General features: G+C 32.3%; 3 protein-coding genes across 3 annotated transcripts; all 3 read right to left on the bottom strand.

Annotated features, from left to right (window-relative positions):
- Nucleotides 1–247: 247 nt before the first annotated feature.
- LOC125834375 (UDP-URONIC ACID TRANSPORTER 1-like) lies at nt 248–5,058 on the bottom strand. The gene is made up of 4 exons (XM_049513529.1): nt 4,529–5,058; nt 2,670–2,773; nt 879–1,107; nt 248–765 (listed from the first exon to the last, which is right to left on the bottom strand). Exons 1-4 carry the CDS (start codon nt 4,979–4,981, stop codon nt 619–621), a joined length of 933 nt encoding a protein of 310 aa, XP_049369486.1. The 5' UTR covers nt 4,982–5,058; the 3' UTR covers nt 248–618.
- Nucleotides 5,059–7,721: 2,663 nt separating this feature from the next.
- Nucleotides 7,722–10,704, bottom strand: LOC125834266 (alpha carbonic anhydrase 4-like). The gene is made up of 7 exons (XM_049513435.1): nt 10,502–10,704; nt 9,872–10,089; nt 9,369–9,475; nt 8,805–8,907; nt 8,361–8,519; nt 8,203–8,256; nt 7,722–7,811 (listed from the first exon to the last, which is right to left on the bottom strand). Exons 1-7 carry the CDS (start codon nt 10,590–10,592, stop codon nt 7,746–7,748), a joined length of 798 nt encoding a protein of 265 aa, XP_049369392.1. The 5' UTR covers nt 10,593–10,704; the 3' UTR covers nt 7,722–7,745.
- Nucleotides 10,705–11,635: 931 nt separating this feature from the next.
- Nucleotides 11,636–16,257, bottom strand: LOC125834657 (protein FATTY ACID EXPORT 1, chloroplastic-like). Its single transcript, XM_049513798.1, has 6 exons — nt 16,002–16,257; nt 14,271–14,508; nt 12,906–13,073; nt 12,361–12,407; nt 12,235–12,275; nt 11,636–12,137 (listed from the first exon to the last, which is right to left on the bottom strand). Exons 1-6 carry the CDS (start codon nt 16,104–16,106, stop codon nt 12,044–12,046), a joined length of 693 nt encoding a protein of 230 aa, XP_049369755.1. The 5' UTR covers nt 16,107–16,257; the 3' UTR covers nt 11,636–12,043.
- Between the last annotated feature and the right edge of the window lie 241 nt (nt 16,258–16,498).

Consider the following 16,498-nt stretch of genomic DNA (forward strand, 5'->3'; position numbering starts at 1 on the left):
ATGAAAATGAGTTGTTTCATTATTCGTTATTTTTGTTGCATTCACTTATAACAAGAACCAGCCACTAGTGTTTGGTGTTGTACTTGCATTTTGGTGTATTATCATAGACTTCTTGAGAAAAAAGGAACAAGATGATCCCCCTTTCTAAAGTTACATTCTTGCTTCAAATACAATTGTAAGGCCTGACATTCTTGTCACTAACAAGAAGTTTATATACAAAAACAAACAAATATATATAGCCAGAGGATAACAGAAAAGCATCAAGAAATTATATTGATCTAGTGTAACAACATATCATCTGATACAGCTACATACATCCTATCACATTGGCAAAAAGAATATAACAGAAGAATTTAACAGTTTCCATCCCTCGTCCCCTATAACGTTAGTGCAACAACAGAGAAACCAATACAACTGCATACATCCTATCCGTCTTGAACAAAAGGGACGAATGGAAATGATTTTCCAGCCCCCTGACCCTTTTTCCATTTCGTCTCTTGATCAATTGGCCACTACATTGCAATGATGATCTATGTATCACTAACTCTACCGTGCATCTAATGTTCAAGAAACAGAACTGGGGACTCACGACTTCAGAAAAGAAAGCTGTGTCTGAGCTCATTTGATTCTTCTCTTGGATTCCCCATAAGCAACAACCCCCATGACAGTCATTGCATAACCCGCGATGCCAATAAAAGTAACAGGATTACGGAAAAGAAGTATTGAGATAACAACAGCCACAGCACCCTTGGCATTCCCTAAGACCTACAAATGGTCATGCACATAGAATAAAGTTGTTTAAAATAGGTAAAAGTAAGCTAAAATATGACTACAAATTGGAAACAAAGGGGAAGGGGTAAGAGAAGGAGAGTGCAAACCTGGAGTGTCAATGCACTAGTATGCTTGGTTACCAAAAAGTTTAACAAGTTGGCCCCATATGCCATTATAGAATTGATCAAAATAAGTAGGACCAGGTATCGATGTGTTATAGCAAGCGTAATAGTGGCATCTATCACGTTGGGTTCCATTACGAGTGTTGCAGGCAGTAAAACTAGAACAGCAATTGGCGACATGTAAAGCAGTAGATTCATGGAGTTCAACTTTTCCCTAAAAAAATTACAGCAGGTTAAAGTGGCGGTCATAACATGTAAAACAGAGGATGTGGAGTTAAATTTATCCCTAAAAATAAAAACAGCAGGTTACAAACGAGGTCACAAAAGTAAAATATAACATGTATCAGCGAAACAAATGAATAAGCTATAATTTATCAAAATCATGACAAGGCTAAATATGATAATATGTACTGAAGGGATGATCTTTTAAGTGTTGGAGATGAAAATTAATCACAACCTTTGATCACATGGAAACACCAAAAGCTATCTTCTCTAATATTCCAATCTTTGGAAACTTGCAAATCCACAACATGATCTTGACATAATACAGGATAAGAGGATATTTTTGTTATACAAAAAGTGGAAATGAGCAACAAAGGACTTTTGACTCCTCATTGTGGTCTTTCAGCCCTTTCAAATTTTCCACTATTCATTTTCCTTCAAATAATCTAATACGCGAAAAGAGGAGCTACGTCTCGTAGTTTTTTATTTTCCTGACATCCACCTTCTCCCCCTTCAACTCGCTACAGCTTCCATCATTGTTCTAGGAAGTACCTAGCTATATCGAAGAACAAATTTCCTAACGAACATAACAGTATAGCAAAACTGCAACGTAGTAAACAGTAGTTCATATTCTCCTCAAGTATTCAAGCACCGATCATGATGCTTAACAACTTCGCTGTGTGCTTGTGTACCTGGATTTGGGTACTGGATCTTTATGGAGGCACTTGGCTTTAGACACGCCAGTTGGGCCTCCTTATCATCTGGGCCCTTATGTTTGTGATACTAACTTGTCAGCTCCTGGATTCACACCCATTTCTATCCTTTATATGCGGTTATCCTTGCATGGCTTGTACTGATGGACTTGTTAAGGTTTGCTCAACCCGTCTATGTCCATGATAAGGCCTGATAACCTTGCACAATTTTGATATTGTTGTGTGTATTCCTTCCTACTGATTTGTGGTGACATCTCCTCAAGCCAATCAACCTATCCGTTCTAGTTCAATTCATCGACTTCAAAACTTAACACCTCCTCTGTGCCGCGGACTCTTCAATGGTTTGAAGTAAAGTATATCACACTTTCGCACTCCTATTTGTTTGTTTTACTACTGGACACACAAGAAAACTGTTCCAGCATCACTCAATGCTGAGGGAGATTGATGGGCAACCTGCTACCTCCTTATAGGACTTCGAAAGGGCAGCCATTTTGCTAGTAAGCTTTGCATACATAAGTTCCTTAATAACCCTTCGCATCGCCATATAATCCAGGCAAAGGACTTGTCAAAAAAAAGTCAAGAGGTTCCATTGCCGTTGCTGTCAAACTGTTTTTCACAATGCGAATATGTCCCAAGGCTACCTCTTTCCATTTCATCTTTTAAAAGTCCCGCAAACACATAGAAATGCATTGTTGTGGAGTGAGAGTTCACATAGACCCGGAGGAACATGGTTGCATGTGTTTCCATAAACTGACTAGTATAAGGATAAAAAAAAAACCACCAACAAAGAACTACAATACTTAAAACTTAAACAGATGGCAGGAAGTAGGAAATTACTAACCCTTCATTGGAAAGAAGGACGCCTTGAAGAACAGACTTAAAGGCTCTAGCAGCAGTTGCACCTATACACATGATAAATCCATAAAGGTGGAAGCTTGGCTCACCCTGTCAACAATTAAGATACTTATCAAACCACTAAAAGATCACATCAAGTAAATGAGTCGTTGGAAAGAGGATAGACGATGTCAACCAGTTGAAGAGTTTTTAAATTCAAGATGTTGAATTTTCTCTCTTATGAAGGCGTAACTGATTTCAAGAACCAACAAGCAAAAAAGACTAAGGATTTAACAAGACAAAATATCTTGCATACAGGTAATTCCTGCTAGTGCACAGCCATTACACTAATATCATTCACTTACTCCCGACTGTATTCAAACTATATTTGCAACTTCAGTAAGCTAATTTAGCTTACTCTCCATTAATTATTAGCATCTATGATAAACCTTAAGAATTAGAGAGTAATTTTCCTTAAGCACATGATTTTGTATATAAACCTTTCTTCCATTTTCACTCTTCTCAAAAGGTAATTTATGTCAAATATATCTGAAGAAAATATAACTTGAAACTTGACAGATTTGGAGTTTATCAAAATATCCGATGACAAGGTATTAAGGTGGTAACATTTTCGTTAATTTTCAAAATAAGGTAAGAAAGCTATAGATTACCTTGTTTTGTCACATGATAGACCAAATATTCCAGCTTTTCAAGCCTGCTTATTACTTAAAACTTGAAATAGTTAATTACCACTTCCTATTTACTTCAAATCCTCTACTTTGTTTGGATGGTTGTTACATATCATTTCATGCATTGTAATGTATTGTACTATATTGTATTGATGAATACAATGGCTGGATAGAATGTATCGTTTTCCATTGTTACATAATGCACACATGAACAATTTGACGGACAAACTTATAAGAAAAGTAGGGCACAAGTAGAACTATTATAATATGGTAGATTAAAGGATAAAGTAGGATTATTAGATAATAAGCAAAGATAAAATGAGAACAAAAGATAAGGTAACGACGCGATCACACCAAATCAGTGCTACATAAAAAGGGACTTTTTGTCGTTATGTAACAATGGATTTAATGATACAAGAGTAACAATCAAAACAATCATAGCATTTAAACTAACAATACAATACAATAGGTAACAACCATCCAAACAAGCTGTTAAATTCTCACCAGCAGACTTTGGATCTCTCAGTTTGTTAAAAGTCTATTAATCATAAAATGGTGACTACATTTGAAATCAATTTCAACAATATAAGTGCATGGTAGAGAAAAAAAATAAGAATTTGCATAATGTATTAAAAGAGCAAACAAATCCCAGATCTGATCTCAAGCTGTAAGATTTACACTTCAAAAGAAAACCTTCAAAACCTCCAATTTTGTACTAGCAAGTATAGATCAACTACAGTTAGAGGAAAAGATAAAAGATCCCAAAAGGCTCAGAAAACAAGAAAAAGATTCCTCTTTTACTCATTAAAACCAAATCACAGCAATAAGATTCAGTGATTCACACTTCAAAAATCCTCCAATTTTGTACTAGCAAGTATAGATCAACTACATTTAAGGGGAAAGATACAAGATTCCAAAAGGGTCACTCAGAAAACAAGAAAAAGATTACTCTTATACTCATAAAAACCAAATCACAGCAAGATCAATAGAAATCAAACAAACAAAATTTCAAAACTGAACCAAAAATCAAATCTTTAAACATTTTCTACATGCCCCACTAGCAAAGAATCCTCTTTTATACATAAAAAACCAAATCACAGCAAGATCAACAGAAAGCAAATAACCAAACTTTCAAAATAAACCCAAAAATCAAATCTTTAAACATTTTTCAACATACCCCACTAGCAATCACAACACCAGCAACCACAGGAACAAGACAACCATAAGTAATCCAAGCTTCCCTCTTCTGAGTGATCAGATAAGCAAACAAAGCTGTGAAAAACGGTGTCGTTGCACCGACAGCTTGATTGAATGATACAGGAAGATACCTTAAAGAAATGTTCCCACCAACAACAGACCCACAAAAGACAATGCTAAGAGTAGCAATTCTTAAGAATTGAGACCTTGATTTGATCCTCTGAATAGGTACAATCTTTAAGAAAACAATGGAAACATAGCTAAGAACAGCACAAGCTGACATATGACACATTGTGAGGAAAATAGGGAAAGAAAAACCATAGTTTGAGAGTAATAATTTGTTTAGGAGAAGGACACCAATGTTGGATGAGTACCAGATGATGATAAGTGAAGCAATGAAAAGGGTTTGTTTTTCTGATTGTGCTGATGACATTTTCGGTTTGTGGGTTAGTGAATTCTTGAATTTGTGAAGGAATTTCAATGAGTAAATCTTGTTGATGGGAATGTGTGTTTTGTTTTTCCTCAGATTGAGGAAATCTTTTATGTTTTTTGATTTGGTTTTTTAGTATGTGTGTGTGTGTTTTTTGGGAATTTTTGTTAGATGTGTGTATAGGTGGAAGAAAGAGAAACAAATATTTTTTTTAAAAAAAATTAACTCTTTTTCCCATAAATTTGAATTATTTAAAGGGAATATCAAATAAGGTAAAAGAATCATTTTCCTTTTTTCGTTTGCAAGAGTAATATATAAAAAAAATTAATTACTATTTTGTTGATTTAGAAATGTGGATTACTACTTTAGAAAAATGGTTAATTAATATGAGACAGAGGGAGTAATAGTTAAGTGTCAAAAATACATTTAGATTATCCCACTTTTTTGAGTTTCACACTTGAAATATTGAAGGTGTGAGTTTGCTATCCGAACTATCACCCAATAGTTAGTGAAACACATCTCGACTAATTTTTGATGATATGAGTATACTCTTTCTTTTATTTAAAATTTTTGTCACGTGACACTCAATGTGAAAAAATAATTTGATCCTGGTCCGTGGCAAATCCAAAAATAAATTAATATTAGGTTAAATGTTTAAAATTATCACTATGTAAATTAATTTGTTCTAACCATGACATTGACTATCTTCTTGTCCACCTTCTTAGTAATGATCTTGTCTATGTCGTGTCATTGATATCTCCGAAAGGGAGAGTTTAAGGTTTTAAAGAAGTCAACTAAATATATATTTAAAATATTAATGTGTAGGCAAATTATAGAGTCATTATATAAGTAAGGTGGACGAAAATTTTATGAGCAAACGTGCCTACAAGCATTTCTACACAAATATTTTGGTCTAATAAACGTCTAGGTGTGTTTCGCCAATCAATGGGTGATAGTTAAGGTAGAAAAATTACTCTCAATAGTTCAGATATGAAATTTTCTCTCTCCTTCTCATATTAGTTGATCATCTTACTAAAAATAATTATCCTATATTAGTTGTCCACCTTACTAAATTAAGAAATCATTAATTAATTTTTTTATATTACTCTTATAATTATTATTTTTTAAGTGTTCACATTTGTTAGTAAAAAGGAGTTAATTAGTGAAATTATCTTCTTATTTATGATTTCTTAATATGCATGTAAAAAGAAAAATAATAAACTAATATGAAATGGGGGAGTAATAAAATGATATACTTTAAATATGTTTTTGATGGTTAACTCAAAATTTTACACACTCCCATGATAGCATCAAGAAAAATAAATGTGTAACTTGTGTTTGTATTATATTAAATTATAAGAGAATTAAATAAAGATGTTACAAGAATTAAATGAGGTGTTAATTATTGAACGTACTTGATAAATTTGTAGACACTTTTTTGATAGGCTTGTAAATCAATATTTTATTTAGACAATATAATTTAAGGAGGAAAACAAATTTCACAATCAATTGAGGTACTTTATTTTTCATATGAGACAAGAAAACTAAAAATGAAAAAGAAAAGAAATCCACAAACATAAAAAGTGAAAAATGCCCAAAATATACTTTATTCTTTGTATTACACTAAAGGAGAAAGAGTCCAAAGGGATTAATTCCAAGATATATAATTAGACATTTAAACATTAATTATAATTAATTAAACATCTATATATATACACCTCATTAAATTGCTTTTTTGACTTATGAGTCAAGTTTAAGAATTAGTCAATCTGAATTTTTACTAGTTTATAACATGCAAAAGTAATTAGTCAACTTACTTTACTTTCTATTTTGTCAATCAGATTTATTAATCGATCTATTACTTCTATAAAATCATATTTATGATATTTTACTTATGAATTATGAAGTATTAATTTAATAAGATTGTTAGAATTGACAAGCTTATAGAGTTTTCATATATTATCACATTTTCATGTTGATAAAAAAAAAATACAATTTTAAAAATCTAAATTACATATTTAAACAAAATTTAACTTCAAATTTAACTACTAATGGAAGCAAAGGGATGAATTGGTCAATTATTTTGCTAATAATGTTACATTTTGCATTTGTACAACATAATTGCACTAGTAGAAAGAACACAACATGTATTATGCTGGTTACACATAATATGTCATGAATGCAACACGTATTATGTAGATTATGTGTCGTATGTCAAGAAATTCAAAACTATTACATATAAAACTCTAATATTCAAGTGAAGAAAAATGGAAACAAAGTCATTAATCACGACTCACGAGTTTCAAATCACGCGTTATTCAACTTTAGATATTTCTCGATTATAAAAACAAAAAAGATGACCTCTTAGAGTAGATTGTGCTATACAAAAACTTAACTTGAAGAGAAGATAATTGTTTTCCTGTATTTTTCTCTTTTAACTAATTTATAAATGATCTGATTGTATAAAAATAAATATTTTTTATACTATCAATGCATAAATTAAGATAGTATGCATATTTTTGGAAAGGAAAAAAAAAAGACTAGTGTATATGGACCTCATCTCAACTATATTATATATATATATATATATATATATATGTGTGTGTGTGTGAGACTTTTAATTGGTTTTCAAATATATCTATTTAAAAGATAATTTCCAATACTTGACCACCATACATAGAGTATATATTTTAATAAGGTATACAATAATATTGCAATGAAGAAATACTCTTTTTTTTCTTTTAAAATTAACATGCCATCATCTATCTTACATAGCTAGATACACTGGTCTTCTATGTAAGCCTTGAACTGGTCTTGCATTTGCTTCAAATCCCTGTTAAAAAAAAAAACATAACATCATTAAAAGTTGCGCAAAACATCCAACGTTGACAAGGTTCAGTGAAGGAGCGCACTACAACTAGTGTGATGAGACAATCTACATATTAGTGACTGCTTTTACAGTTCGATTTTGGCAGACAATTTTACTGCTTCTTCAAAGGCGCCCTTTCAATTTACTCATGACTTTTTTTTTTTTTTTTTATCTAAAGTAGTTTTAACATGTGATACCAAACACACTAACATCTTACGATTAGTTTTAGTATTTCTATCCACGTATAATTATTTATTTATAAAATTAACAAATTGTGTTTTCAGCATTCGATATTTATCAGTTATTTTTAATCAGCTAACTCAAACAATATCCAAAAGAGAAGTTTAATACTTACATCATGAACAGCATTTCTTAGTGCCATCATTTGTTCCATTGAAACAGTCCTTGCCTAAATTAGCCAATAAAATAGTCAATAATTGCAAATTAAAATATCTTCTTCCCTTTTTTATATTATAATTTAATATCCATATAATATAATTTAAATATGAATACCTCATATAATACACTCCAAACAATACCCTCAGTGCATGGAGGAACAGTGAGTGAACCAATGTATCTATAGAAAGGTTCAGCTTTGACTCCAAGTTGTTGAGGGTCAACAAGTCCCAATTTAAGACCCTTATCATCAACTGTCTTTGCATGGCCTATTAACTGGTCGCACAATCAGAAATTTCGTTAAAAATATTTAAGTACAATTTCAATAAAGTCAATTAATAACAACCCTTCATTGAATGTAATTACGTAATTGAGTAGACGAAGAAGATAATGATAACAAAATTTATGACATTAGATTGAAATTAGGTGATATGATATTGTACACGTGTCCTGCTCTAAGTCAAGTGACATAACACTTGTCATTATCCTTCAAATTAGATGAACTTTACGTAACACGAATATCAAACACAGAATAAAAAATCGAGAGAGAGGATTAGGTACCTCATCAAGAAAAGGGTTAGGGGCACCAATTTTGAAGGGTATAGCAACCACAGCTAATCTACCATCAGCACTCTGATGAACCATATGGGCTTCCATAGCAAAACTGTAAAGATTTTTCGTTATTCATGTCATCATTCTCGCTTCTAATATCAATTAATTAATATAATATAAATCTAAGTCTCTACTAGATCTCCGATTAGTTAACTCAAATAATAATCACTTATTCTTTTTGTCCCAATTTATGTAACACATTTTGAATTTCGAGATTCAAAACAAGTCTATTTTTTATCGTAAATTTTAAATATATTTTGAATTATCAATTATTGTGACTTATAGTACTTTTTCCGTAGCACATAAATTTCATTTTAAAAATTTAAAGATTTCATGAGCAAATTCTTAATCAAACTTAAACTGTTTAATTCTCGAAAAATGAAATGTGTCACATAAATCGAGACAAGAGTTCTATATAGTAGGAGTAGTAATTAAATAAGTTAAAGAGTCCATGCATTTATATAATTAATTTTTTAATTTAAAACCATATACTATATTAATATATATACAAACCATTTTCCATCAACTTTGTGCTCAGAAGGAGTATGCCAATGGCATTGTTGTAATCTGTACTCAGTACCATCAATGTTGATACTTCCTGCATCTGTTTCCCATTGCAACTGCCAAAACACTCATTATTTATCCGAGCGGATTCAGAATTTCAAGAAGATGAATATCATATACTATAACAGAAAAGTTCAAAATTTATATTTAACGATTCAACTTATATATATGTTCTTATCATAAATCTAATACACTAAGTTCAAAATTTATATTTAACGATTCAACTTATATATATGTTCTTATCATAAATCTAATACACTTTTAATCGACTCAATCTAATAGCTTATAGTCTTATACCAATTAAATATCAATAAAAGAGAGTTTTCGTATAAACTCATCATTTGATGTTTCACTTAGTAAACGGATGATTTATCCAATAAACTATTAGGGACTTAAATAATTTAACTTTTTACAAATATGAAATGTACCATGATTATTTTAGAGTTACGTACCTTGATATCATGACCTCTGTTAACTATCATAGCAGGGGCATTTTTGTAATTTGGTTTCAAACGAGGGATAGCAGTGGTAATTTTCACAGTTTTGTTACGAAAATTAACGGGAGACTGAAATAATCCAGTTTCACATAATTTCCATTCGGATTTAATCGTACCCCAACTTTCTGGTCCTTCTGTTGTTCCCAACAAGTAACTGAATTTTGACTCATCATCTATTAATATTGCGTCACAAAAAAATTAATAATTAAAAAAAAGATACAAAAATACATAATTCAACAAGAAAGGAAAAAAAACAAAATCACATGGTTAAGAAAGGTGAAATTAAAATTAAAAAAGTGTTATACTTACCTTAAAATTATCGAAAATAGAATAATTTTTTACCTTCCATTTGTTTTTGGTATCAAATTAATATTCTATTTCCAATAATTTAAGAGCAATTCTAATCCTTTTCTGATGTAAACATTAAGACAAAATTATCCATGATACATATATAAAAAATGTTGAAATTTTCAAAGTATTAAAAAAATTTAAAGGGGTATCAATTGTAACTCATATAATATATAACCATAATTTTTTTTTGACATATCTATATCTGTATAATTTTTCGATCGAAGGAATACATACCAACTTCATTATCACCATTAGCATTGCAAATTGTGTATGATGAAATGAAGATAAATGCAAACAAAATTGGGAAGAAATTTGTCTTGGCCATGTTTGGTGGTTGTGCTAGGTTGCTCAGCCGTTATACGGTGGTGGTTCACAGTGATGGTGGTGCTGGATAACCTTTTAATATATATTTTTTAAATATATGTGATTTTTTATTTACAAAAACTCAAAAAGGTGCCAGCAACTACAAAAATGGAAGAAAAAAATGTGAAATTTATATAGAAAATTTATGCGTTATTTTAGGAATTTGTGGGGGATGTATGACATTAAAATAGGAATTAATTAATTAGTTACCATGAATATTATCGATAGTGAGTTAGTTACTATTTTTATCGTGGATAGTAAGTTCTTCATCAACATACTCTTTATTTATAATAATTACTTAATAAGTTACTTTTAATTGTATGAGAATTTTTTTTTGCAGTGTATTATTGGGTAAAACTTAAAACTATAATCATTAATATTATCATAATCAAGTGAGGAGCAAATTAAAATTGTCAAAATACTTGAATATGGATCATTATAATCATTAATCTACTCAAAGATCTATGTATATATATCTCGGTCTTGATAGAAAATTCTTCGTCAAATTTCGAACATTCCCTCTAATTTTTTTTGTTGAAATTACTCATATTTAAAACAATTTTTGACAAGCACCCCACCTCATACAATTAGTTACGTTGGAGGGGCAATGTGTATTCACCTTTTGAATTAAACAAAGTATTAGGGGTTTCGTATCAACTTTCATTCTAAAGGAAATGGAAGAACAAATGCAAGCAGTTTGAATTTGATAATGACTTCTTTAGTTTGGTAGGGGGACGAAAAGCTACTTCAATCTATAAAACAACCGAAAACTCAAGAGGTATCACCTTTGGAGAAGCATTTGCCGATAATCAAAGCCCTCACTCTAATTATGTCGTGGGGGATCTTGTATATGATACGACTTCGTAGAAGCAAACTTATAACGGAGGGTATAAATGACGATTTCTTTATAAGATTTTACTACCAACTGGTTAATCCGGTTCAATCCCATGAAAATTTTGTAAAAACACCGCATCTGAATGTAACTAGGTTGGAATTGAGGCGTAGTTGATGATGTTATATATCCGAATCAATTAACAAAAACTCTAAATTTCCCAAACATTAACAAGGAAAAAGAAAGAAAAACCAGAATAAAAACTTTGAATTGAAAGAAACTACTCTATAAAACAACAATAGGAGGAGAAAATATGAAGAAAAAAACACTGAATTCTATGCTTCAAGTACTTAAAATGATCCATACATAACAATTTGTATAATCCAAGCTATTATAACATTCATTCTGCCACCAGCAAGTTGCTAATGAACAAACTCCTATGACATTTTAGCAAACTCATTCTACATTCCAAGACCAATATTATCGAAACGTTGTTCACTCTCCCTCATTGCCAACATGTAACTCGCGCAAACTAACAGATTTGCTCACTGAAGAACTGTCAACAGGTTTTGAGATTTTCACTAATATGCCCTTGAAGTAGATGCCTTCAACTTCTTAGGTGGTGGATTACCCCCAGACAGTATCACATAAGAGTAGAAGCAGAACATTGCAGCACTGTAAAGTTTAACAACAAATTGAAGATAATATTGCACGGTTACACCTGGTAATGAATACTCGAGGAGAGAAGAAAGAAAATAAGACGTTGCAATACCTGATGGCAGCAAAGAAGCCAGTAGGGAACAATTTTCCTGTCTGCAAAAACAAAACAAAAAGACCTTTTTAATAATGCAATCCCGGGAATAAGGCAACAGAAGACTTTGGCAATATGGAGAACTACCAGTGAGAAGGTCTGCATATTTTTCCACAGAAGGGCCGCAGCAAGTACTGCAGGACAACAAAAGGGGAAAATAAAGAATTAGCAGAAGGAAGATATATTCTGCTATACGTATTAGCAGGTCAGGGACCAGAAAAGATGGGAGTTCATTAAAATATTCAACTCTATAGCAGACATATACAATTGTATAGATACAATACGTAAAAGTGAATCCAAACCCTGTATTAATTTCAATTAGGAGCAGCGTATTTTGAAAAGTTAACTGTGGATGGAAGTTGTTAAAATTTGAAGTGCGCAAAAAATAAAAATTTGCCTTGGCAACTGATATCAATGTGACATCGGTTCATAGGTCCATCAAATTATGGATGCCGTTGTTATTGTATTATGGAGTAATAAACATATCAATGATCACATACAATTTTATACCTATAATCAGATCTGAAGAGATTTACGATTTATGCCCAAAGGAAGAGTTCCCGGTTCACAACCAATAACATGTAGACTGTCCAACAGACACAAAGAGATGAGGCAGAAAAAACGGTAAATACCTGCTTGACCCATTATGAACGGAAAGCTAGTTTTCCCTTCCCGCCACACCTTCATGCTAATGGTGCTGAGGGCCAATAATGCACCTCCAAAAAGAACACCACTGCTTAATGTGGCAGGATTTCTTGAGAAAATAAAACCAATAAGTCCTCCTGTGAAAACAAGACCACCTGTGAAGAGAATCAATGAGTTGTTACCATATCTCTAAGAAGTAACAGAAGAGATTGCGAAAACGTCAAATCATTGTGTCTTATGCCTAGTGCTTTTATAGACGCTATGTACAATACAATAGTTTAAAGTAGTCTAGTGACAGTACAGTAGAACATTGAAACACTTATCTATTGATATGCCTATATTTTTTTTATTTTTTTTTTTGATAACCAGAAATCCGTCTGTGACCCGCCCTTTGGACCAATCACAGCCTTCTAAACTCGGTGGATAATGGGCCCGCCCCTCTACCCTTCTCCACTTAAATACCGGGCTTCGCTTTGCATGGTGTGGGGCTTGAACCTGCGACCTAAGCCACAAATCCTCCACCTTTTGCCACTTGAGCTAGGCCTTGGGGGCTCTATTGATATGCCTATATTTTAGAGCATCCACTCAAGGAAATGCTTAAAGAAATGTACCAAGTTTATTACATGTGCACCTAACATGGGTATAGCCAGATAAGTGTTGCCCACTCACGTGTGAGATACATTTTCCAGAATTGGCGGTCTTGCAGGTTAAAAGAAATGTATTAAACATTTATCCTGATGTTCATAACAGAATTGACAAATGAGAAGTGAATGAATAGGCTTAAATTTCCAATAAAGAAAAGACCTTTACATGACAACTCTTGATCCTAGTCTATAGAGTCAAGTTTTCTTCATTTTTCTGTTAGTAAATCAATCTTGAAAAATTTTACTTTCAACTGACTCTTGGATTTAAGGAAAGGACCAAGGATTGAGTCATCGCTCATTGTCAAAGTTCATAAGTGGCATTCTAGACTTGAACATATTTAGAAATACTTGAAGGAAATGCACTAAGCTTTCATTTTAAGAATGGTGGGGAGCATATTGTGTCACCTACATCTTCTTATTCAGTAATCAGAGAGATTACGGGGGAAAGTTTATAAAATAAAGAACAAAATCATCTAATATGAGATGGGATAAATTTGAAGAGATTTTTAAAACCTCTAAACTGGCCGATTTCACCAGTGGACAATGGACCAAGTTAACAAAAAATGGGAGATGATGTGGCAAAGGAAAAAACTGACACTTGTTTGTACCACTATACGCATTGTGAAGAGAAGTATGAAATATGGAATCCCTTGAATAGAGAAGTATTAGATGTTCCTCTGCCTCCTCAGAGTATAAGATGATACTCACCAAAGGGAATTCCTAAACAGAAATCATGAATTTTTGCAGCCTTTTTTGGCTGGCTGCTGGAGTTCTCTTGCACTGACTCATTTATTTCTTTCTCAGCGACAAATTCTTCTGGTGCAGAATATGAGTTTGATGAAGTCCCATTAAGCGATTGCGATGAATCTGTTGCATGACTTAAAGTGGTCTTGCTCTTTAAACTGGATTCATCTGTGCCATGCCCATCGTTACTCATAGCAATTACCTGAAATCCATGATAAACAAAGTTTGTCTAAGTGAAGGAATACAGATTCCACATGGCGAGTAACTCCCTTAGAGAAAAAAATGTCAGGCACCGTACTAAAATGTCAAACTAAAGGAGCAAAAATATCAGAAAGGGAAAAAAAATTTACGTTTTGAAGTCAAATACCTACTATCAGCAAAAAATTTAACATTTAACTCTGAGTTTGCTTCAAGAAAACATAGAAAGAAAAAGAGTGAGAGGGAAAGTAAAACACCAGCTTACAGAAGGTCCAACTCCTAAAATCAGAAGAACAATAAGATAACAATTGAGTATAACTTTGTATGGAAGCATCATGGAAGTTTTGAGGGTATTTTAAATTCGAAAATCTTGGCTCCCAGAGGTCCACTCTGGCCTAAGATTAGATGTTATATGCTTGTTTTATTAAGATAAATATAGAAGTAGTTTCAGGCTCCATCTTTCATCTATTTTATGAGCAAAATCATATTCAGAAGGGGGAAGTATGAATCAATCTTTGGCTGAATAAATTATAATCACATTAAAAGTAAGTAATTTTATTGGTCAAAACATATCAACCAATCAATCAACTATGCCTCAAGGCTCAATCACAAACTGGTTGGGTCGACTATATAAATCCTATAAGACCATTCTACTTTATTTGAGCCCATTCTTTTGTGTCCAAACATATGATTGCTGAATATGCTCTATAAGTTTACCAAGAGACACTACTTAGAAGATAAGTCTCTAAAGATGAAATCTTATCAACAAAAAAAAGATGATTGAAGCTCTAAATGATCACCACGATAAACCTTACACCATATATCAGTGGAGTAAAAACATCCAAGAGCACTCTATAAACAGAGCAACACAAAATCTCTTAAAATTCTTTCGTTTTCCCAGCATCCGCCCCCAAACAGTTAGAGGCAGATTCAAGACGCAAGCTTTCTCTTATACATGATAACATACCACATAATTTCATTTGCCTTCCTGTTTAAGGCACTAGTTCGAATGGAAACCCATACCCCTTTGAACAAAGTCTCCCCTTTTGACTAGTGCTACTTCCGGTGAAAGGAATGAAGATCTTTCATATAGACAACCGACAGACACAAGACATATACGAACTGAAGAAATAAGGAACTAAAAAAGCTAGTCTTTTTGTGGGGATGGTCTAATTTACTAGTGACAACGAAGTTCTTAGTTTGTTAGCAAGGCAAAAGGAGGATCAACTAGTTCTGTGAGGTACATCACCACTTTTGAAACTATGGATACCAACTAACAACATAAACATATACTTCAAATAAAATTTCAACTATAATATAGTTCAAGCTCTCAAGGTAATGGATGCATCCCCAACATTCAACAGAAAACACTAGTTTCCCAATGCCCCAAATGAAACTATGAGGAAAAACATGTCTTGGCAACAGATAATGGACAAATAAAATTATGGGGTTTCATAAAAATCAATTCTTGATGTGAAAAAAGGGAAAAGATTGTACCTTTAAGGGAAAAGTAGAACATGGGTGCAATGGTCGGCTGTGAAACTGTACTAATCTGCGATTGATTGAAGAAAAACAAGAAAGCTGAGAGATTGCCAAAGACATGGCTGCTTACTATGGATGTTGAATCTTGATTTGGTTCCAAAAATTTTCTCAGCCTACAAAAATCAAGAAAAATGTGTGTTTTGAGTTTGAGAAAGTCAAATAATGTTAGGTGCATACAATTAATAAACTTTGATTTGACTGATTAGGCTTCAGTTTTTTACTATGAAGTAGTAGTTAGATTCTTATGAAAAATCAAACAGTTTCTTCAGATCTATTTTTCCCCTAATTATATTTGAATAATTAGTTGGTAAAGAAAATAAGGGCAGGGACAAAAAAAGACAAGAATTCCTGACATTTTTTGTTTTTTATCATTTAAGCATACTAATTAATTAAAGATTTACTTTCACAGAAATTTATCATTTGATAACAATAAAAATATAATCTTTGATATA

Source organism: Solanum verrucosum, unplaced genomic scaffold, assembly GCF_900185275.1.
Source record: "Solanum verrucosum unplaced genomic scaffold, falcon-dt-bn FXZP01000285.1, whole genome shotgun sequence".
Classification (NCBI taxonomy): Eukaryota; Viridiplantae; Streptophyta; class Magnoliopsida; order Solanales; family Solanaceae; genus Solanum; species Solanum verrucosum.